Source organism: Dendropsophus ebraccatus, unplaced genomic scaffold, assembly GCF_027789765.1.
Source record: "Dendropsophus ebraccatus isolate aDenEbr1 unplaced genomic scaffold, aDenEbr1.pat pat_scaffold_632_ctg1, whole genome shotgun sequence".
Lineage (NCBI taxonomy): Eukaryota > Metazoa > Chordata > Amphibia > Anura > Hylidae > Dendropsophus > Dendropsophus ebraccatus.
The window spans coordinates 67,859-92,627 of NW_027210231.1; the positions used below are offsets into that span (position 1 = coordinate 67,859).

General features: G+C 47.1%; 1 protein-coding gene across 1 annotated transcript in view; it reads right to left on the minus strand.

The window, feature by feature from the left end:
- The window catches only part of LOC138778113 (ciliary neurotrophic factor receptor subunit alpha-like), a 67,299-nt gene extending 43,690 nt beyond the window's left edge, over positions 1-23,609 (minus strand). The window contains exons 1-3 of the mRNA XM_069956369.1: positions 23,592-23,609; positions 23,406-23,484; positions 9,376-9,468 (exon numbers count right to left, since the gene is read on the minus strand). Of these exons, the coding sequence (XP_069812470.1) occupies positions 9,376-9,468; positions 23,406-23,484 (172 nt within the window). The 5' untranslated portion in view covers positions 23,592-23,609. The remainder of the gene's footprint in view (positions 1-9,375; positions 9,469-23,405; positions 23,485-23,591) is intronic.
- Between the last annotated feature and the right edge of the window lie 1,160 nt (positions 23,610-24,769).

The following is a 24,769-nucleotide window of genomic DNA, read 5'->3' on the forward strand; positions in this document are numbered from 1 at the left end:
AGGAAGGGACATCACCATTTTATCCAGGAAATGACATCACCGTGTTATCCAGAAAGTGACATCACCATGTTATCCAGGAAGTGACACCACCATGTTATCCAGGAAGTGACATCGCCATGTTATCCAGGAAGGGACGTCACAGTGTTATCCAGGAAATGACATTGCCATGTTGTCCAGGAAGTGACATCACCATGTTATCCAGGAAGGGACTTCACCATGTTATCCAGGAAGGGACATCCTCATGTTATCCAGGAAGTGACATTGCCATGTTGTCCAGGAAGTGACATTGCCATGTTATCCAGGAAGTGACATCACCATGTTATCCAGGAAGGCACATCCCGTGTTATCCAAGAAGTGACATTACCATGTTATCCAGGAAGTGACATCACCATGTTATCCAGGAAGGGACATCACCATGTTATTCAGGAAGGGACATCACCATGTTATCCAGGAAGGGACATCACCATGTTATCCAGGAAGGGACATCACCGTGTTATCCAGGAAGTGACATCACCATGTTATCCAGGAAGTGACATCACCGTGTTATCCAGGAAGTGACATCACCATATTATCCAGGAAGTGACATCACCGTGTTATCCAGGAAGTGACATCACCATGTTATCCAGGAAGTGACATCACCATGTTATCCAGGAAGTGACATCACCATGTTATCCAGGAAGTGACATCACCATATTATCCAGGAAGTGACATCACCGTGTTATCCAGGAAGTGACATCACCATGTTATCCAGGAAGTGACATCATCATGTTATCCAGGAAGTGACATCACCATGTTATCCAGGAAGTGAAGCCTCGATGCAGTAAGTGCAGGGAAAAAGCACTTTATGTGCATTTCCCGTAATAAGTGTATATTGGGGATTTGTATAACTTTTGGGGGGTAATACAATACTTAAATAATAATTTTCACCAGACTTCTCCTTTAACAACCTGACAGAGTTACCAGGGGGGCACTAGAACTGACAATCATACTGCCTGTTACTGCACATTTGACTGTCTCCCCAGGCACCTGACATACTGTTTTACAAGGCAGCTGTCATCTCTTGTACCATCAACACCATTTTACTTTACCAGACGTCTCACTCCAGCTTCTTACTGAACATCTGTCTTACCATCACAGACACTTACAGACCATTTTACAAGTCAGCTGACACCAGTTATATCAACCATAGCAGACGTCTGACTGTTACGCTGGTTGGCAGCTGTACTGTCTCTGCAGGTACCACCATCAGACTTCACAACCTTGCTGCAAAGCAGCCATATTGTCTTAGCAGACATCTGATTCTCGGACACCTGAAAACCAACACAACCTAACAAACCAGACACCTTATACCAGAAACACCAATACTGCCTGACTATACACCTGACCACCGACACAACCTAACAAACCAGACACCTTATACCAGGGCATACTGCCTGACTATACACCTGAAAAAAAAACTTTACAACCACATTGCCTTCCAAAACTACACCTGACACTAACATTAACACCAACCATCCTGTTGTACTAGGTATATAACACCAACCATCCTGCTGTACTAGGTATATAACACCAACCATCCTGCTGTACTAGGTATATAGAACCACTCATCCTACTGTACTTACCTTACTAGGTATATAACACCAACCATCCTGCTGTACTAGGTATATAATACCAACCATCCTGCTGTACTAGGTATATAACACCAACCATCCTGCTGTACTAGGTATATAGAACCACTCATCCTACTGTACTTACTGTACTAGGTATATAGAACCAACCATCCTGCTGTACCAGGTATATAACACCAACCATCCTGCTGTACTAGGTATATAATACCAACCATCCTGCTGTACTAGGTATATAATACCAACCATCCTGCTGTACCAGGTATATAACACCAACCATCCTGCTGTACTAGGTATATAGAACCACTCATCCTACTGTACTTACTGTACTAGGTATATAGAACCAACCATCCTGCTGTACCAGGTATATAACACCAACCATCCTGCTGTACTAGGTATATAATACCAACCATCCTGCTGTACTAGGTATATAACACCAACCATCCTGCTGTACCAGGTATATAGAACCACTCATCCTACTGTACTTACCTTACTAGGTATATAACACCAACCATCCTGCTGTACCAGATATATAACACCAACCATCCTGCTGTACCAGATATATAACACCAACCATCCTGCTGTCCTAGGTATATAACACCAACCATCCTGCTGTACCAGGTATGTAACAGTTTCTGTCACTTACCGATTGGGACACCCGCAGTGTTACTGCGGGGGTCCTGATCGCTTTAACGGACCGCTGAAGGTCTCTTACCTTCCACCGTGCGGTCCGATCAACGATCTGCTCATGGAGTCTGCCACAGGCCACAGGCAGGCTCAATCAGCAGAGCGCCTATTACACTGATCAATACTGTGCCTATGGGATAGCAGTGATCAGTGTATGCAATCTAATAACTGTATGTAAAAGGGCGACATAACATGTGTAAAAGAAAAAAAAGAAAAATATTTTTAAAAATACCCCAAAGCCCCTCCCCCAATAAAGATTAAAATCACCCCCCCCTTTCCCATAATATAAATAAAACATATAAAAAATAAATAAACATATTATATACCGTAGCGTGCGTAACTGTCCAATCTAATATAACAATCGTCATGCCGTATGGCGAACGGCGTAAACGAGAACCCCCCAAAAGTTACCATATTGCATTCTTTTTCCAATTTCACCAATTTACATTTTCGTAAATAATAAATTTGGGGTTCCATCATACATTTTATGGTAAATTGATATTAATACATAGTACAACTATTCCTGCAAAAAACAGCTCTTACACGGCCCTGTAGACTAAAAACTGAAAGTGCTGGAGCTCTTAGAGAGGGAGGAGGAAAAATCGAAAACGTCAAAATGAAATTGGCGCAGTCCACTGGGGCATTTTGGGCCGGGTCCTCAAAGGGTTAAATGTAGATCTAGAACTGTTCCCCTTTTTGTGAAACAAAACAAAAATAGGCAGTGTAAAAAACAGCACTGAAACATTGTAACAAAAAAGGGGCGGGGATATGTAAATGATTTGATGGAAAACAATGCAATCAATGCAAAGTGAGAGAAGAAACCCAAGTATAAGCTAAGGGTCACTATGTACAATGAAGTTTTTAATGTGGACTTTCCAATACACATTACACGTATGTGTTTTGTAGAACATTGAGGAATTAGAACAGTAGTCACCATAATGTAAATAAACCCTGGCAATAAGTGGGTCGGAAAGGATCAACCCCTGATGAAGGTGGCTGTGTACACTGAAAAGCGTAGGACAACTTCTGGCTTGCACTAGGATGCAGACCTAAGGAGAGTGACATCACTCAGAATCCCACTTATGCCACGGAAAACGGACGTATGTGCAGTGCTACCGCCCGGGGGATTTCGGCTGAACTCCAATGATATCGGCATCTGGGCAAGTGTTATATTCACCTTTCCAGCTGGATTTCTATACAGGTATTTGTCACCTATATAATCTTGACCCTCCTTATTCTAACTGGCCCACTAATAGTCTGCGCTGGGTTTATCTATAGGTTTAGTTTACCAACCATCCTGCTGTACTAGGTATATAGAACCAACCATCCTGCTGTACTAGGTATATAACACCAACCATCCTGCTGTACTAGGTATATAACACCAACCATCCTGCTGTACCAGGTATATAACACCAACCATCCTGCTGTACCAGGTATATAACACCAACCATCCTGCTGTACCAGGTATATAACACCAACCATCCTGCTGTACTAGGTTTATAACACCAACCATCCTGCTGTACCAGGTATATAATACCAACCATCCTGCTGTACTAGGTATATAGAACCACTCATCCTACTGTACTTACTGTACTAGGTATATAACACCAACCATCCTGCTGTCCTAGGTATATAATACCAACCATCCTGCTGTCCTAGGTATATAATACCAACCATCCTGCTGTACTAGGTATATAGAACCAACCATCCTGCTGTACTAGGTATATAACACCAACCATCCTGCTGTACCAGGTATATAACACCAACCATCCTGCTGTACCAGGTATATAACACCAACCATCCTGCTGTACTAGGTATATAATACCAACCATCCTGCTGTACCAGGTATATAACACCAACCATCCTGCTGTACCAGGTATATAACACCAACCATCCTGCTGTACTAGGTATATAACACCAACCATCCTGCTGTACCAGGTATATAGAACCAACCATCCTGCTGTACTAGGTATATAACACCAACCATCCTGCTGTACCAGGTATATAGAACCAACCATCCTGCTGTACTAGGTATATAACACCAACCATCCTGCTGTACCAGGTATATAACACCAACCATCCTGCTGTACAGGGGCGTAACTAGAAATGGCTGGGCCCCATAGCAAACTTTTTGATTGTCAATCATACAGAGCCTGTGATACATATGGGGGACCCCTGCCTGCCCTACCAGCGCAAATACAACAAATATACAGCAACAGTTATATACCCCACCAGTCACATATACTATGTATATACCCACCAGTCACGTATACTATGTATATCCCCACCACTCACGTATACTATGTATATCCCCACCAGTCACGTATACTATGTATATACCCACCATTCATGTACTGTATACTATGTATATACCCACCAGTCATGTACTGTATACTATGTATATACCCACCAGTCATGTATACTATGTATATACCCACCAGTCATGTATACTATGTATATATCCCCACCAGTCATGTATACTATGTATATACCCACCAGTCACGTATACTATGTATATACCCCACCAGTCACGTATACTATGTATATCCCCACCAGTCACGTATACTATGTATATCCCCACCAGTCATGTATACTATGTATATACCCACCAGTCATGTATACTATGTATATATCCCCACCAGTCATCTATACTATGTATATACCCACCAGTCATGTATACTATGTATATATCCCCACCAGTCATCTATACTATGTATATACCCACCACTCACGTATACTATGTATATCCCCACCAGTCATGTATACTATGTATATACCCACCAGTCATGTATACTATGTATATCCCCACCAGTCACGTATACTATGTATATCCCCACCAGTCACGTATACTATGTATATCCCCACCAGTCACGTATACTATGTATATACCCCACCAGTCATGTATACTATGTATATACCCACCACTCACGTATACTATGTATATCCCCACCAGTCATGTATACTATGTATATACCCCACCAGTCACGTATACTATGTATATACCCCACCAGTCACGTATACTATGTATATCCCCACCAGTCATGTATACTATGTATATACCCACCAGTCACATATACTATGTATATATCCCCACCAGTCATGTATACTATGTATATACCCACCAGTCATGTATACTATGTATATACCCACCAGTCATGTATACTATGTATATACCCACCAGTCATGTATACTATGTATATACCCACCAGTCGTGTATACTATGTATATACCCACCAGTCATGTATACTATGTATATACCCACCAGTCATGTACTGTATACTATGTATATACCCACCAGTCATGTATACTATGTATATCCCCACCAGTCATCTATACTATGTATATACCCCACCAGTCATGTATACTATGTATATCCCCACCAGTCATGTATACTATGTATATCCCCACCAGTCATGTATACTATGTATATACCCCACCAGTCATGTATACTATGTATATACCCACCAGTCATGTATACTATGTATATCCCCACCAGTCATCTATACTATGTATATCCCCACCAGTCACGTATACTATGTATATCCCCACCAGTCACGTATACTATGTATATACCCACCAGTCACGTATACTATGTATATCCCCACCAGTCATGTATACTATGTATATCCCCACCAGTCACGTATACTATGTATATACCCACCAGTCATGTATACTATGTATATACCCACCAGTCACGTATACTATGTATATACCCCACCAGTCACGTATACTATGTATATCCCCACCAGTCACGTATACTATGTATATCCCCACCAGTCACGTATACTATGTATATCCCCACCAGTCACGTATACTATGTATATCCCCACCAGTCACGTATACTATGTATATCCCCACCAGTCACGTATACTATGTATATCCCCACCAGTCATGTATACTATGTATATACCCACCAGTCATGTATACTATGTATATCCCCACCAGTCATGTACTGTATACTATGTATATCCCCACCAGTCATGTACTGTATACTATGTATATCCCCACCAGTCATGTACTGTATACTATGTATATCCCCACCAGTCATGTATACTATGTATATAACCAATGAAGACAAATCAATCTCCTTCATGTAACATATGTACAAGTCAGCTGGCCGGACCCTGCCCCATACATTACACATAGAGATGTAACACGGCTGCACAAGGGTTAATGTAGGGTCTATTGGATGAGATTGATTGTGCGCTCAGCCGCCGTGTTATTGTGACTCCGCTGTCAATGTTACTACATAATCTGATGAATTATCCACCACCATGTATAATGGGCCAGCTATGGGGCCTATAGTGACAGAAAATACACCGCCACCCTCTGCCGAGAACCTGCTCCACATACAGAGACATAAGGAATACAAACTACATACAAGACAACAATCAATGGGGACTCTCAGTGTAACAATAGGGAAAATCCTACTACAATAAGGAGATTACTCAGTTTCTAAAAAGAATTGGTGAATCAACTTCTCACAATATTCTAGATTTCTGGACAATGTCCTGCAATACTGCCCCCTATATGCTACTATAATACTGCCCCCTATATACAGGAATATAACTACTATAATACTGCTCCTATATACAGGGATATAACTACTATAATACTGCCCCCTATATACAGGAATATAACTACTATAACACTGCTTCTATATACAGGAATATAACTACTATAATACTGCTCCTATATACAGGGATATACTACTATAATACTGCCCCTATATACAGGAATATAACTACTATAATACTGCTCCTATATACAGGAATATACTACTATAATACTGCTCCTATATACAGGGATATAACTACTATAATACTGCTCCTATATACAGGAATATACTACTATAATACTGCTCCTATATACAGGAATATAACTACTATAATACTGCTCCTATATACAGGAATATACTACTATAATACTGCTCCTATATACAGGGATATAACTACTATAATACTGCCCCTATATACAGGAATATAACTACTATAATACTGCTCCTATATACAAGAATATAACTACTTTATAAGGCTATGTTCACACTACGTATGAGACCGCCCGTTCCGTGACCCCGGCAGGGTCACGGAACGGCCGGTCTCTGGCCGGATCATCTAGACCGGTACTTAAGTCCCGGGTGGATGATCCCTCTGGCCGCAGAGCTGTGATGCGTATACGATGTGTGTACGCTCCGGCCAGGATCCCATAGAACAACAGGCATTGTTCCACCGCGGTAAAAGTACGGCCGTTGTTGCCATCAGCAACAACGGCCATACTTTTACGTAGTGTGAACGTAGCCTAAAGGAATATACTACTATAATCAGGGGGCATGTATAATACTGCCAGTGGGGCCGGGTAGCCGCTCTATGGATATAATGTTGTGCAGAATGGAGGGTCTGTCTCCCGGTTTGGCGCTGCCGGATGACTGCACCGGGTGGTGACCGGTATTAGCTTTGGCAATCCTTACATAGTACTGGCAGGAGACACTTTCTTACATGGAGTCTCGGGCCAAACCAAACAGCAGGTCCTTCCCATCCTCACCGCAGACTATTACTCCACTCTGCAGGCTGGAGGCCCAGGAGTTAAATCCGGCGGCCCTGGATGAATGTCGGTGTGTGTAATGTAAGACCGGGGGGAGACCAGGACCCGCATGTTGTTTTACCCCGAAACATGGACGTTGTCCAGGAGGCGGCTGCGGTGACTGTGTATGTAGGGGAAATCTGAGGACGGTTACTGAGCGGCCAATGAGTGCGAGAGCGGCCGAGAGCGACACTAACCAGAGCCGAGACATCCCAGCCGCACACTCACATGACTGCCCCCAAGACTCCGGCCGAGAGGGAACACACGGTGACCCCCAACTAATCCCCCCATAAAAGATAGAGAGAGCAAAGAGCAAAGACCACCAAAACCGCTCCACTATATACAGGAGATCCCCAGGTTATACCAGCTGTACATATATAATTATATACAGGAGATCCCCAGGTTATACCAGCTGTACATATATAATTATATACAGGAGATCCCCAGGTTATACCAGCTGTACATATATAATTATATACAGTATATACCCAGGTTATACCAGCTGTACATATATAATTATATACAGGAGATCCCCAGGTTATACCAGCTGTACATATATAATTATATACAGGAGATCCCCAGGTTATACCAGCTGTACATATATAATTATATACAGTATATACCCAGGTTATACCAGCTGTACATATGTAATTATATACAGTATATACCCAGGTTATACCAGCTGTACATATATAATTATATACAGGAGATCCCCAGGTTATACCAGCTGTACATATATAATTATATACAGGAGATCCCCAGGTTATACCAGCTGTACATATATAATTATATACAGTATATACCCAGGTTATACCAGCTGTACATAAATAATTATATACAGTATATACCCAGGTTATACCAGCTGTACATATATAATTATATACAGTATATACCCAGGTTATACCAGCTGTACATATATAATTATATACAGTATATACCCAGGTTATACCAGCTGTACATATATAATTATATACAGGAGATACCCAGGTTATACCAGCTGTACATATATAATTATATACAGTATATACCCAGGTTATACCAGCTGTACATATATAATTACATACAGTATATACCCAGGTTATACCAGCTGTACATATATAATTATATACAGTATATACCCAGGTTATACCAGCTGTACATATATATTATATACAGTATATACCCAGGTTATACCAGCTGTACATATATCTTATATACAGTATATACCCAGGTTATACCAGCTGTACATATATCTTATATACAGTATATACCAAGGTTATACCAGCCGTACATATATACAGTATATACCCAGGTTATACCAGCTGTACATATATATTATATACAGTATATACCCAGGTTATACCAGCTGTACATATATAATTACATACAGTATATACCCAGGTTATACCAGATGTACATATATCATTATACCTATGTTATACCAGTCTGCACCCTCTGACACATAGATAGGGGGCAGGCAGGGTATGAGTAGGGGGTCCCGTACCTCTCTGCGGGCTGCGTCCTGCTCGCTGGCTTTGGCTTCGATCTAATGATCCAGATTCAGAGACAAACGGGCGAGTTCTGGACTTTGCTTCGGCTGTAAGAGAAAGAAATGAGGAGGATGAGCGGAATATAATGTATCCAGGTTCCAGAGGGGTGAGAGAGGGATCAGTGGGGGGAGAGGCGCCCCCTGCTGGTGGGGTAAGTTATAACATAGGGGCTGATGCATTATACCATCTCCATTCTGGGCACATGAAGCTGAAGAAATGTCATATGAAAAGTTCTGGAACTTTCTATGAAGTTTGTGTTTCCATTCTTCACTTTTACTGAGACCTCCGCTTGGTGTCAGTGAACAGAAAGTCATCAGTGTAACAGATCCCTTCATAACCCAGAAACAGCCGTGTACAGATGGTAGCCTCTCCTACTGCACAGATCCCTTCATAACCCAGAAACAGCCGTGTACAGATGGTGACCTCTCCTACTGCACAGATCCCTTCATAACTCAGGAACAGCCGTGTACAGATGGTAGCCTCTCCTACTGCACAGATCCCTTCATAACTCAGGATCAGCCGTGTACAGATGCTGACCTCTCCTACTGCACAGATCCCTTCATAACCCAGAAACAGCCGTGTACAGATGCTGACCTCTCCTACTGCACAGATCCCTTCATAACTCAGGAACAGCCGTGTACAGATGCTGACTTCTCCTACTGCACAGATCCCTTCATAACCCAGAAACAGCCGTGTACAGATAGTAGCCTCTCCTACTGCACAGATCCCTTCATAACCCAGAAACAGCCGTGTACAGATGCTGACCTCTCCTACTGCACAGATCCCTTCATAACTCAGGAACAGCCGTGTACAGATGCTGACTTCTCCTACTGCACAGATCCCTTCATAAGTCAGGAACAGCCGTGTACAGATAGTAGCCTCTCCTACTGCACAGATCCCTTCATAACCCAGAAACAGCCGTGTACAGATGCTGACCTCTCCTACTGCACAGATCCCTTCATAACCCAGGAACAGCCGTGTACAGATAGTAGCCTCTCCTACTGCACAGATCCCTTCATAACTCAGGAACAGCCGTGTACAGATGCTGACTTCTCCTACTGCACAGATCCCTTCATAACCCAGAAACAGCCGTGTACAGATAGTAGCCTCTCCTACTGCACAGATCCCTTCATAACCCAGAAACAGCCGTGTACAGATGCTGACCTCTCCTACTGCACAGATCCCTTCATAACTCAGGAACAGCCGTGTACAGATAGTAGCCTCTCCTCCTGGGCAGATCCCTTCACCTGATTCCTTTATAACCCAGAAACAGCCGTGTACAGATGGTGACCGCTCCTCCTGGGCAGATCCCTTCTCCTCATCCCTTTATAACCCAGGTCACCATGTACAGATGGTGACCGCTCCTCCGGGGGAGACCATTTCCAGACATGTTGTAGGATTCCTAGTTGGAGTGAGACACTGACTACCTCCAGGGGGCATCAGAGAGCTGCTGCTTATCCTTTTTCGCAGAATGTAGGGCAGGGATGGCCGGTAAGTCTCCACACGTCTTTCTGACCCTTATTACTCATTTAGTCTCACAACGATAGCCCCCTGCTCCGTAATGACAAGGGGCAATAACCCTAACACTCTGGCAATAACCGTTCCTTCTGGAGAGATCTCTGGCTCCACATATATTCCTAGTTGGAGTGAGAACCTGACCCTCCTGACTCCCACCACCTCCGGGGTCCTCCCATCACCTAGACCTCCCTCCTGACTACCACCACCTCGGGAGTCTTCCCATCACCTACACCACCCACCTGACTCCCATCACCTCGGGGTCCTCCTGTCACCTACACCTCCCTCCTGACTCCCACCACCTCCGGGGTCCTCCCATCACCTACACCTCTCTCCTGACTCCCACCACCTCCGGGGTCCTCCTGTCACCTACACCTGCCACCTGACTCCCATCACCTCGGGGGTCCTCCTGTCACCTACACCTGCCACCTGACTCCCATCACCTCCGGGGTCCTCCTGTCACCTACACCTCCCACCTGACTCCCATCACCTCGGGGGTCCTCCTGTCACCTACACCTGCCACCTGACTCCCATCACCTCCGGGGTCCTCCTGTCACCTACACCTGCCACCTGACTCCCATCACCTCCGGGGTCCTCCTGTCACCTACACCTCCCACCTGACTCCCATCACCTCCGGGGTCCTCCTGTCACCTACACCTCCCACCACCTCGGGGTCCTCCCATCACCTACACCTCCCACCACCTCGGGGGTCCTCCCATCACCAACACCTCCCACCACCTCGGGGGTCCTCCCATCACCTACACCTCCCACCTGACTCCCACCACCTCAGGGGTCCTCCCATCACCTACACCTCCCACCACCTCGGGGGTCCTCCCATCACATGACCTACACCTCCCACCTGACTCCCACCACCTCGGGGGTCTTCCCATCACCTACACCTCCCTCCTGACTCCCACCACCTCGGGGGTCTTCCCATCACCTACACCTCCCTCCTGACTCCCACCACCTCGGGGGTCCTCCTGTCACCTACACCTCCCACCTGACTCCCATCACCTCCGGGGTCCTCCTGTCACCTACACCTCCCACCACCTCGGGGTCCTCCCATCACCTACACCTCCCACCTGACTCCCATCACCTCCGGGGTCCTCCTGTCACCTACACCTCCCACCACCTCGGGGTCCTCCCATCACCTACACCTCCCACCACCTCGGGGGTCCTCCCATCACCAACACCTCCCACCACCTAGGGGGTCCTCCCATCACCTACACCTCCCACCTGACTCCCACCACCTCAGGGGTCCTCCCATCACCTACACCTCCCACCACCTCGGGGGTCCTCACATCACCTACACCTCCCACTTGACTCCCACCACCTCGGGGGTCCTCCCATCACATGACCAACACCTCCCACCACCTCGGGGGTCCTCCCATCACCTACACCACCCACCTGACTCCCATCACCTCGGGGTCCTGCAATCAACTACACCACCCACCTGACTCCCCTCGCCTACACCTCCCACCTGACTCCCATCACCTCGGGGTCCTCCCATCACCTACACCTCCCACCTGACTCCCATCACCTAAACCTCCCACCTGACTCCCATAACCTACACCTCCCTCCTGACTCGCACCATCTCAGGGGTCCTCCCATCACCTACATCTCCCACCACCTCCGGGGTCCTCCCATCACCTACACCACCCACCTGACTCCCACCACCTCCGGGGTCCTCCCATAACCTACACCTTCCTCCTGACTCCCATCACCTCTGGGGTCCTCCCATCACATGACCTACACCTCCCACCACCTCTGGGGTCCTCCCATCACCTACACCTCCCTCCTGACTCCCGCCACCTCTGGGGTCCTCACATCATCTACACCTCCCACCTGACTTCCATCACCTACACCTCCCACCTGACTCCCATCACCTACACCTCCCACCACCTCCGGGGTCCTCCCATCACCTACACCTCCCACCTGACTTCCATCACCTACACCTCCCACCTGACTCCCATCACCTACACCTCCCACCACCTCCGGGGTCCTCCCATCACCTACACCTCCCACCTGACTCCCATAACCTACACCTCCCTCCTGACTCCCACCATCTCAGGGGTCCTCCCATCACCTACACCTCCCACCTGACTCCCATCACCTCTGGGGTCCTCCCATCACATGACCTACACCTCCCACCACCTCTGGGGTCCTCCCATCACCTACACTTTCCTCCTGACTCCCGCCACCTCTGGGGTCCTCCCATCACCTACACCTCCCTCCTGACTCCCACCACCTCGGGGGTCCTCCTGTCACCTACACCTGCCACCTGCCTCCCGCCACCTCCGGGGTCCTCCTGTCACCTACACCTGCCACCTGCCTCCCATCACCTCCGGGGTCCTCCTGTCACCTACACCTCCCTCCTGACTCCCGCCACCTCTGGGGTCCTCCCATCACCTACACCTTCCTCCTGACTCCCGCCACCTCTGGGGTCCTCCCATCACCTACACCTCCCTCCTGACTCCCACTACCTCGGGGGTCCTCACATCATCTACACCTCCCACCTGACTCTGATCACCTCCGGGGTCCTCACATCACCTACACCTCCCGCCACCTCTGGGGTCCTCACATCACCTACACCTCCCACCACCTTCGGGATCCTCACATCACATCACCTACACCTCTCACCTGACTCGCACCACCTCGGGGGTCCTCACATCACATCACCTACACCTCCCACCTGACTCCCACCACCTGGGGGGTCCTCACATCATCTACACCTCCCACCTGACTCCCATCACCTACTCCTCCCACCACCTCGGGGGTCCTCACATCACATCACCTACACCTCCCACCTGACTCCCATCACCTACACCCCCCATCACCTCCGGGGTCCTCACATCACCTACACCTCTCACCTGACTCCCATCACCTACACCTCCCACCTGACTCCCATCACCTACACCTCCCACCACCTCCCACCTGACTCCCATCACCTACACCTCTCACCTGACTCCCATCACCTACACCTCTCACCTGACTCCCATCACCTACACCCCCCATCACCTCCGGGGTCCTCACATCACCTACACCTCTCACCTGACTCCCACCACCTCGGGGGTCCTCACATCACATGACCCACATCTCGTATATCACTATAAGATAACTTCTATAATTATAAATTCTCTGAAGAGAATTTTTAATTTTCACGCCCATAAAAACCTCTTAAGGGGCGTCCCCGGCGTGTGAAGGGTTAACCGGAGAAACAATAATCAAAGCTCCATCAATGGGGGCATGAAAAGGCGTCTGACAGCCTCCATTATGGAAGGATCAAGAGGGAAGAAAATCCCCTGGACAGAGTGCGCCGCCGGCGGGAAGGATTGTGTCCCCGGCCGCTGCTCACCGCCAAGTGCACAATGCGGGGGTCCGGGCGCTGCCCCCCGCCTGCCATACCCCAGGGCCGGCTAATCCCTTCCTACACACAGGCCTTTCATGATGCCGCATTCAGCTTCACGGCCCTTTCAGCCGGGACCAGCGCGACGCAACAATGCGGACTGGGAACTGCCAAGGATGTCAGCTCTGGAGCACATAACGCGGATCACCTCCCCGGAGGGGCTGGGAACGCTGTGGTTGCCGCAGACTAATTGGCGAAACGTAACGATAACCGCAAAATATAAGGCAACAAACTGTCGATAACATCGCAAGAAAACGGGGGGAAAAGTCATTGCGACAGCTTTCCATATGGTAAAGGAGATGGCGGCACTTCTGATGGATGGCGGTGACCCCCTCAGCACACACCATGACGGCACTCGCGCGTTTTATCTCCGAGTTTCGTGTTACTGCATCATTTACATTGTGATTTACGGCCCATATGGCGCACACGACCAGCGAGGACGTTCTCATGCTGCCAGTTCCTGATCTTACACCGGACGCCGCCTTCTGCCTGCAGGGGGCGCACGTGGCTTCTAGGTGCAGCCCCATAATGTAATGTATGAGCTCAGCCGAGAGAAAATAACACCGAGAGCCAATCACCGATAGATTAATGAAAAACCACAGAGAGGCGGCGAGCCGGGAGACTCCTGATCTACCAGATGGAGACAAAACAGCCGAAATATTTATAGAGAGACGGAGCATTAATGACATGACCGCCGGGCAATCGCTGCACATTCACAGGCCGGGAAAGTCAATACGTCTCCGCGTCATGTAGAAAAGTCATTTCCACTGTAGACAAACAACGAGCAGCGAGATGGAACATTCCTATTATACCAGGAGGATGGCAAGATAGTATATACTATATCTCCTGCACAGTGTAACCCCATACTAATAGTGTGTAATACTGCTCCCTATATACAGGAATATAACTACTATAATACTGCCCCTATATACAGGAATATAACTACTATAATACTGCCCCTATATACAGGAATATACTACTATAATACTGCTCCTATATACAGGAATATACTACTATAATACTGCTCCTATATACCGGGATATACTACTATAATACTGGTCCTATATACAGGGATATATCTACTATAATACTGCCCCTATATACAGGAATATACTACTATAATACTGCCCCCTATATACAGGAATATACTACTATAATACTGCTCCTATATACAGGAATATACTAATATAATACTGCCCCCTATATACAGGAATATAACTACTATAATACTGCCCCTATATACAGGAATATACTACTATAATACTGCTCCTATATACAGGAATATAACTACTATAATACTGCCCCTATATACAGGGATATACTACTATAATACTGCTCCTATATACAGGGATATACTACTATAATACTGCTCCTATATACAGGAATATAACTACTATAATACTGCCCCTATATACAGGAATATACTACTATAATACTGCTCCTATATACAGGAATATACTACTATAATACTGCCCCTATATACAGGAATATACTACTATAATACTGCTCCTATATACAGAAATATAACTACTATAATACTGCTCCTATATACAGAGATATACTACTATAATACTGCTCCTATATACAGGAATATACTACTATAATACTGCCCCTATATACAGGAATATAACTACTATAATACTGCTCCTATATACAGGAATATAACTACTATAATACTGCCCCCTATATACAGGGATATAACTACTATAATACTGCTGCTATATACAGGAATATACTACTATAATACTGCTTCTATATACAGGAATATACTACTATAATACTGCTTCTATATACAGGAATATACTACTATAATACTGCTCCTATATACAGGGATATAACTACTATAATACTGCTCCTATATACAGGAATATAACTACTATAATACTGCTCCTATATACAGGAATATAACTACTATAATACTGCTCCTATATACAGGAATATAACTACTATAATACTGCTCCTATATACAGGAATATAACTACTATAATACTGCTCCTATATACAGGAATATAACTACTATAATACTGCTCCTATATACAGGAATATAACTACTATAATACTGCTCCTATATACAGGAATATAACTACTATAATACTGCTCCTATATACAGGAATATACTACTATAATACTGCTCCTATATACAGGGATATACTAATATAATACTGCTCCTATATACAGGGATATATACTACTATAACACTGTTCCTATATACAGGAATATAACTACTATAATACTGCTCCTATATACAGGAATATAACTACTATAATACTGCTCCTACGTACAGGAATATAACTACTATAATACTGCTCCAATATACAGGGATATAACTACTATAATACTGCTCCTATATACAGGAATATACTACTATAATACTGCTCCTATATACAGGGATATAACTACTATAATACTGCTCCTATATACAAGAATATAACTACTATAATACTGCTCCTATATAAAGGAATATACTACTATAATACTGTTCCTATATACAGGAATATAACTACTAGAATACTGCTCCTATATACAGGAATATAACTACTATAATACTGCCCCTATATACAGGAATATAACTACTATAATACTACTCCTATATACAGGAATATAACTACTATAATACTGATCCTATATACAGGAATATAACTACTATAATACTGCTCCTATATACAGGAATATAACTACTATAATACTGCTCCCTATATACAGGAATATACTACTATATGATTATTAAGAATAATGGGAAGATAGTGAGCCGGGAGACTTATGGGGGAGCAGTGATGTATGGGGGGGGAGCAGTGATGTATGGGGGGGAGCAGTGATGTATGGGGGGGAGCAGTGATGTATGGGGGGGGAGCAGTGATGTATGGGGGGGAGCAGTGATGTATGGGGGGGGAGCAGTGATGTATGGGGGGGGAGCAGTGATGTATGGGGGGGGGGAGCAGTGATGTATGGGGGGGAGCAGTGATGTATGGGGGGGGGAGCAGTGATGTATGGGGGGGGAGCAGTGATGTATGTGGGGGGGGAGCAGTGATGTATGGGGGGGGAGCAGTGATGTATGGGGGGGGAGCAGTGATGTATGTGGGGGGGGAGCAGTGATGTATGGGGGGGAGCAGTGATGTATGGGGGGGGGAGCAGTGATGTATGGGGGGGGAGCAGTGATGTATGGGGGGGGGAGCAGTGATGTATGGGGGGGGGAGCAGTGATGTATGGGGGGGAGCAGTGATGTATGGGGGGGGGAGCAGTGATGTATGGGGGGGGAGCAGTGATGTATGGGGGGGGGGGAGCAGTGATGTATGTGGGGGGGGAGCAGTGATGTTATGGGGGGGGGAGCAGTGATGTATGGGGGGGGAGCAGTGATGTATGGGGGGGGAGCAGTGATGTATGGGGGGGAGCAGTGATGTATGGGGGGGGAGCAGTGATGTATGGGGGGGGAGCAGTGATGTATGGGGGGGGAGCAGTGATGTATGGGGGGGGAGCAGTGATGTATGGGGGGGGAGCAGTGATGTATGGGGGGGGAGCAGTGATGTATGGGGGGGGAGCAGTGATGTATGGGGGGGGGGAGCAGTGATGTATGTGGGGGGGGGAGCAGTGATGTTATGGGGGGGGGAGCAGTGATGTATGGGGGGGGGGAGCAGTGATGTATGGGGGGGGGGAGCAGTGATGTATGGGGGGAGCAGTGATGTGATGTATGTGGGGGGGGGGAGCAGTGATGTATGGGGGGGAGCAGTGATGTATGGGGGGGGAGCAGTGATGTATGGGGGGGGAGCAGTGATGTATGGGGGGGGAGCAGTGATGTATGGGGGGGAGCAGTGATGTATGGGGGGGGAGCTTCTCATCTCTCAGGGTCACTCTGGTTAGTCAGGGGGGGACCCTGGGGATGATGTCACTCTGACAGGAGGGGGACCCCGGGGATGATGTCACTGACGGGGGGGGACCCTGGGGATGATGTCACTCTGACAGTGAGGGGGACCCCGGGGATGATGTCACTCTGACAGGGGGGGGGACCCCGGGGATGATGTCACTCTGACAGGGGGGACCCCGGGGATGATGTCACTCTGACAGGGGGGACCCCGGGGATGATGTCACTCTGATAGGGGGGTTTCCTGCAGTCCCAGGGTCACTCTCGGCCTGATCTCTTGCAGTGTCCTGTGGGAGCATTTAGCAGGGAGCGCTGCTCTGGAGCTGGGGGGTGAATGATATTACAGACTGTCTGCCATGTTTCCTCTCCAAGTATCGATCCTCCTGAGAAGCTTTCCATGTCCTCAGCTGCTGATTGTATTATGTGAGTGGAAGGACTACAACTCCCAGCACGCTCCCCATGCACGGCCAGCCCATAGTCATTACAGTAACAGGAAGGCATGCTGGTGCTTGTAGTGTATATGGCTGCTTAGAAGATAACAGGACAGAGAGGACACAAAGCAGGAAGCCAGGAGCTGGAATCAGACTACAGCCGCATGCTGAACACCAGAGCTGCACTCACTATTCTGCTGTTACATCCTGTCTCATCCTCCAGAGCTGCACTCACTATTCTGCTGTTACATCCTGTCTCATCCTCCAGAGCTGCACTCACTATTCTGCTGTTACATCATGTCTCATCACCCAGAGCTGCAATCACTATTCTGCTGTTACATCATGTCTCATCACCCAGAGCTGCAATCACTATTCTGCTGTTACATCATGTCTCATCCTCCAGAGCTGCACTCACTATTCTGCTGTTACATCGTGTCTCATCCCCCAGAGCTGCACTCACTATTCTGCGGTTACATCATGTCTCATCCTCCAGAGCTGCACTCACTATTCTGCGGTTACATCATGTCTCATCCTCCAGAGCTGCACTCACTATTCTGCTGTTACGTCGTGTCTCATCCTCCAGAGCAGCACTCACTATTCTGCTGTTACATCGTGTCTCATCCTCCAGAGCTGCACTCACTATTCTGCTGTTACATCCTGTCTCATCCTCCAGAGCTGCACTCACTATTCTGCTGTTACATCCTGTCTCATCCCCCAGAGCTGCACTCACTATTCTGCTGTTACATCATGTCTCATCCCCCAGAGCTGCACTCACTATTCTGCTGTTACATCCTGTCTCATCCTCCGGAGCAGCACTCACTATTCTGCTGTTACATCATGTCTCATCCCCCAGAGCTGCACTCACTATTCTGCTGTTACATCATGTCTCATCACCCAGAGCTGCAATCACTATTCTGCTGTTACATCATGTCTCATCCTCCAGAGCAGCACTCACTATTCTGCTGTTACATCATGTCTCATCACCCAGAGCTGCAATCACTATTCTGCTGTTACATCATGTCTCATCCTCCAGAGCTGCAATCACTATTCTGCTGTTACATCGTGTCTCATCCTCCAGAGCAGCACTCACTATTCTGCTGTTACATCGTGTCTCATCCTCCAGAGCAGCACTCACTATTCTGCTGTCCTTTCGGGGACTCTTGGCGATCACTGTGCCAGCACTGATACAATGTGATAACACTCGGGTCTCTGGTGACAATGACACCTAAGTCCTTATTCACACGTCCCATAAAACTGTCCGTGGTCGCAGATCGGCAACTACCGACAATTTTAGGTCCCATAAAATCCTATGTGGGTACAGCAAGCAGAGATCCTGAACGTAATAAGATACCGAACCACAAGTCCCATAGTGTCTCAGCTCAGAATCTCCCTGTGATCTCTATTAGAGTGTAAGCTCACAGGACCAGGGCTACCTCTCTCTGTGATCTCTATTGGAGTGTAAGCTCAGAGGACCAGGGCTACCTCTCTCTGTGATCTCTATTAGAGTGTAAGCTCACAGGACCAGGGCTACCTCTCTCTGTGATCTCTATTAGAGTGTAAGCTCACAGGACCAGGGCTACCTCTCTCTGTGATCTCTATTGGAGTGTAAGCTCAGAGGACCAGGGCTACCTCTCTCTGTGATCTCTATTAGAGTGTAAGCTCACAGGACCAGGGCTACCTCTCTCTGTGATCTCTATTAGAGTGTAAGCTCAGAGGACCAGGGCTACCTCTCTCTGTGATCTCTATTAGAGTGTAAGCTCACAGGACCAGGGCTACCTCTCTCTGTGATCTCTATTGGAGTGTAAGCTCACAGGACCAGGGCTACCTCTCTCTGTGATCTCTATTGGGAGTGTAAGCTCACAGGACCAGGGCTACCTCTCTCTGTGATCTCTATTGGAGTGTAAGCTCAGAGGACCAGGGCTACGTCTCTCTGTGATCTCTATTAGAGTGTAAGCTCAGAGGACCAGGGCTACCTCTCTCTGTGATCTCTATTAGAGTGTAAGCTCACAGGCCCAGGGCTACCTCTCTCTGTGAATTCTATTAGAGTGTAAGCTCACAGGACCAGGGCTACCTCTCTCTGTGATCTCTATTAGAGTGTAAGCTCACAGGACCAGGGCTACCTCTCTCTGTGAATTCTATTAGAGTGTAAGCTCACAGGCCCAGGGCTACCTCTCTCTGTGAATTCTATTAGAGTGTAAGCTCACAGGCCCAGGGCTACCTCTCTCTGTGATCTCTATTATTAGAGTGTAAGCTCACAGGAGACCAGGGCTACCTCTCTCTGTGATCTCTATTAGAGTGTAAGCTCAGAGGACCAGGGCTACCTCTCTCTGTGATCTCTATTGGGAGTGTAAGCTCACAGGACCAGGGCTACCTCTGTGATCTCTATTGGAGTGTAAGCTCAGAGGACCAGGGCTACGTCTCTCAGCGTCACTCTGTGAATTCTATTAGAGTGTAAGCTCACAGGACCAGGGCTACCTCTCTCTGTGATCTCTATGGGAGTGTAAGCTCACAGGCCCAGGGCTACCTCTCTCTGTGATCTCTATGGGAGTGTAAGCTCACAGAGTAGATATCAGTGTGTGACACTTTGTATTCTGTGTAATTTCTTTCCCCCTTGAATAATGGAGAATAATGACTATTATATATTATAATGTATCTACTACCAGTGTACAGCGCTACAGAACATGATAGCAACACATAGATAGATAGATAGATAGATAGATAGATAGATAGATAGATAATCTCCCTCACCTTCCAAGTCATGGCAGATCCATCAGCCCTTGTGTTTCCATCCTCTCCATTCCTGCTATAATCTGCCTGCACTCACACTCAGCTATACACACTGCTGCTATAATCTGCCTGCACTCACACTCAGCTATACACACTGCTGCTATAATGTGTCTGCACTCACACTCAGCTATATGTACTGCTGCTACATGTGCCCGAACACTGCTATATAGAGAGGTTTATGTCACTGTCCTCCTGAACAGCTCTTTGATTCTCACTTCCTGATTGGTTCATGCTGAACACACCCCCTTCCCCATTGCTGTCATGTGACCACAGAGACCCCTGACAGCAGCCCTGCTTCTCTACTCTAGCCTGTTGTACTGCACTACTGCATTATGGGGATCTGCAGCTCCATCCTGTATCTACAAACTGCTGCTGCTGTTTTATCAGGGTTATACAGTTACTATACATTATACACCACATGCTGATTGCTATACTGTACAGTAACTTATATATCACATATCCAGCTGCTGTGTTATCAGGGTTATACAGTTACTATACATTATATACCACATGCTGCTCTACTGTACAGTAACTTATATATCACATATTCAGCTGCTGTTATCAGGGTTATGCAGTTACTATACATTATACACCACATGCTGCTATACTGTACAGTAACTTATATATCACATATCCAGCTGCTGTGTTATCAGGGTTATACAGTTACTATACATTATACACCTCATGCTGCTATACTGTACAGTAACTTATATATCACATATCCAGCTGCTGTGTTATCAGGGTTATACAGTTACTATACATTATACACCACATGCTGCTCTACTGTACAGTAACTTATATATCACATATCCAGCTGCTGTGTTATCAGGGTTATACAGTTACTATACATTATATACCACATCCTGCTATACTGTACAGTAACTTGTATATCACATATCCAGCTGCTGTGTTATCAGGGTTATACAGTTACTATACATTATATACCACATGCTGCTATACTGTACAGTAACTTATATATCACATATCCAGCTGCAGTGTTATCAGGGTTATACAGTTACTATACATTATACACCACATGCTGCTATACTGTACAGTAACTTATATATCACATATCCAGCTGCTGTGTTATCATGGTTATACAGTTACTATACATTATACATCACATACTGATTGCTATACTGTACAGTAACTTATATATCACATATCCAGCTGCTGTGTTATCAGGGTTATACAGTTACTATACATTATACACCACATGCTGCTATACTGTACAGTAACGTATATATCACATATCCAGCTGCTGTGTTATCAGGGTTATACAGTTACTATACATTATATACCACATGCTGCTATACTGTACAGTAACTTGTATATCACATATCCAGCTGCTGTGTTATCAGGGTTATACAGTTACTATACATTATATACCACATGCTGATTGCTATACTGTACAGTAACTTATATATCACATATCCAGCTGCTGTGTTATCAGGGTTATACAGTTACTATACATTATACACCACATGCTGCTATACTGTACAGTAACTTATAATATCACATATCCAGCTGCTGTGTTATCAGGGTTATACAGTTACTATACATTATATACCACATGCTGCTATACTGTACAGTAACTTGTATATCACATATCCAGCTGCTGCTGTGTTATCAGGGTTATACAGTTACTATACATTATATACCACATGCTGCTATACTGTACAGTAACTTATATATCACAGATTCTGCTGCTTCTCATTGTTTCATCTCTTCTACATGTTATTCAGAATAATAATCATTATATTTGGGGGGTGGAACCAATTGTCTGCAGATCAGTGATTTCTTATGGGAAAATTTGCTTTGGTGTAAGAGTGGATTTGGATTACAAGCGCCGTCCCGGAACGGATTAAACTCCTAATCCAAGACACCACTGTGTATATAGACAGGACACAGAGACAAATCGGAGATAGATGATATATAGTACAGTATATGGTAGTAGGATATAGATGCTGGTATGGAGGCGGCACTCACCCTCAGCGTGTCTCTGGGCGCACACCATCACGGACGCAGCAAGTACCAGGCAGCAGGCAGAGGTCACCGGATTCGCCATCTGTTTGGGGGGGAGACAGAGCAGGGGGTTAGGTGGAGTCAGCTGGATCCTGCATTGTGCCGGGGACCACACGGGACCACACGGCATCTGTGCCTCATGTTACTGACCGAGGTGGATGGAGAGCGGAGGGGCCGGACATGGCGGTAGCTGGGGGGGGGTGGCGGGGCAGGAAGAGACCGGCCAGATAATAACACCGAGTCATGTCAGGAAGGAGGAGAGGACCGTCCCTGCCGGCCCTCTACGTGTACAGACCCCCCCTGTGCCCCCTTCATGTCTACAGACCCCCCCCCCCTGTGCCACCCTTCATGTCTACAGACCCCCCTGTGCCCCCTCCATGTCTACAGACCCCCCTGTGCCCCCCTCCATGTCTACAGGACACCCCCCTGTGCCCCCTCCATGTCTACAGACCCCCCCCTGTGCCCTCCTCCATGTCTACAGACCCCCCCTGTGCCCCCTCCATGTCTACAGACCCCCCCCTGTGCCCGCTCCATGTCTACAGACCCCCCTGTGCCCCCTTCATGTCTACAGACCCCCCTGTGCCCCCTTCATGTCTACAGACCCCCCTGTGCCCCCTCCATGTCTACAGACCCCCCCCTGTGCCCCCTCCATGTCTACAGACCCCCCCTGTGCCCCCTCCATGTCTACAGATCCCCCTGTGCCCCCTCCATGTCTACAGATCCCCTGTGCCCCTCCATGTCTACAGACTCCCCTGTGCCCCTCCATGTCTACAGGACTCCCACTGTGCCCCCCTCCATGTCTACAGACTCCCCTGTGCCCCCTCCATGTTTACAGGACTCCCCTGTGCCCCCTCCATGTCTACAGACTCCCCGTGCCCCCCCCATGTCTACAGACTCCCCTGTGCCCCCCCATGCTACATGACTCCCCTGTGCCCCACCTCATGTCTACAGACTCCCCTGTGCCCCTCCATGTCTAAGACTCCCTGTGTCCCCCTCCAGTCTACAGACTCCCCTGTGCCCCCTCCATGTCTACAGACTCCCCTGTGCCCCTCCATGTCTACAGACTCCCCTGTGCCCCCTCCATGTCTACAGACTCCCCTGTGCCCCCTCCATGTCTACAGACTCCCCCCTGTGCCCCCTCCATTGTCTACAGACTCACCCTCGTGCCCCCTCCATGTCTACAGACTCCCCCCTGTGCCCCCCTCCAGTCTACAGACTCACCCTGTGCCACCTCCACTGTATACAGACTACCCGTGCCCCCTCCATGTCTACAGACTCCCCTGTGCCCCCTCCATGTCTACAGACTCCCCTGTGCCCCCTCCATGTCT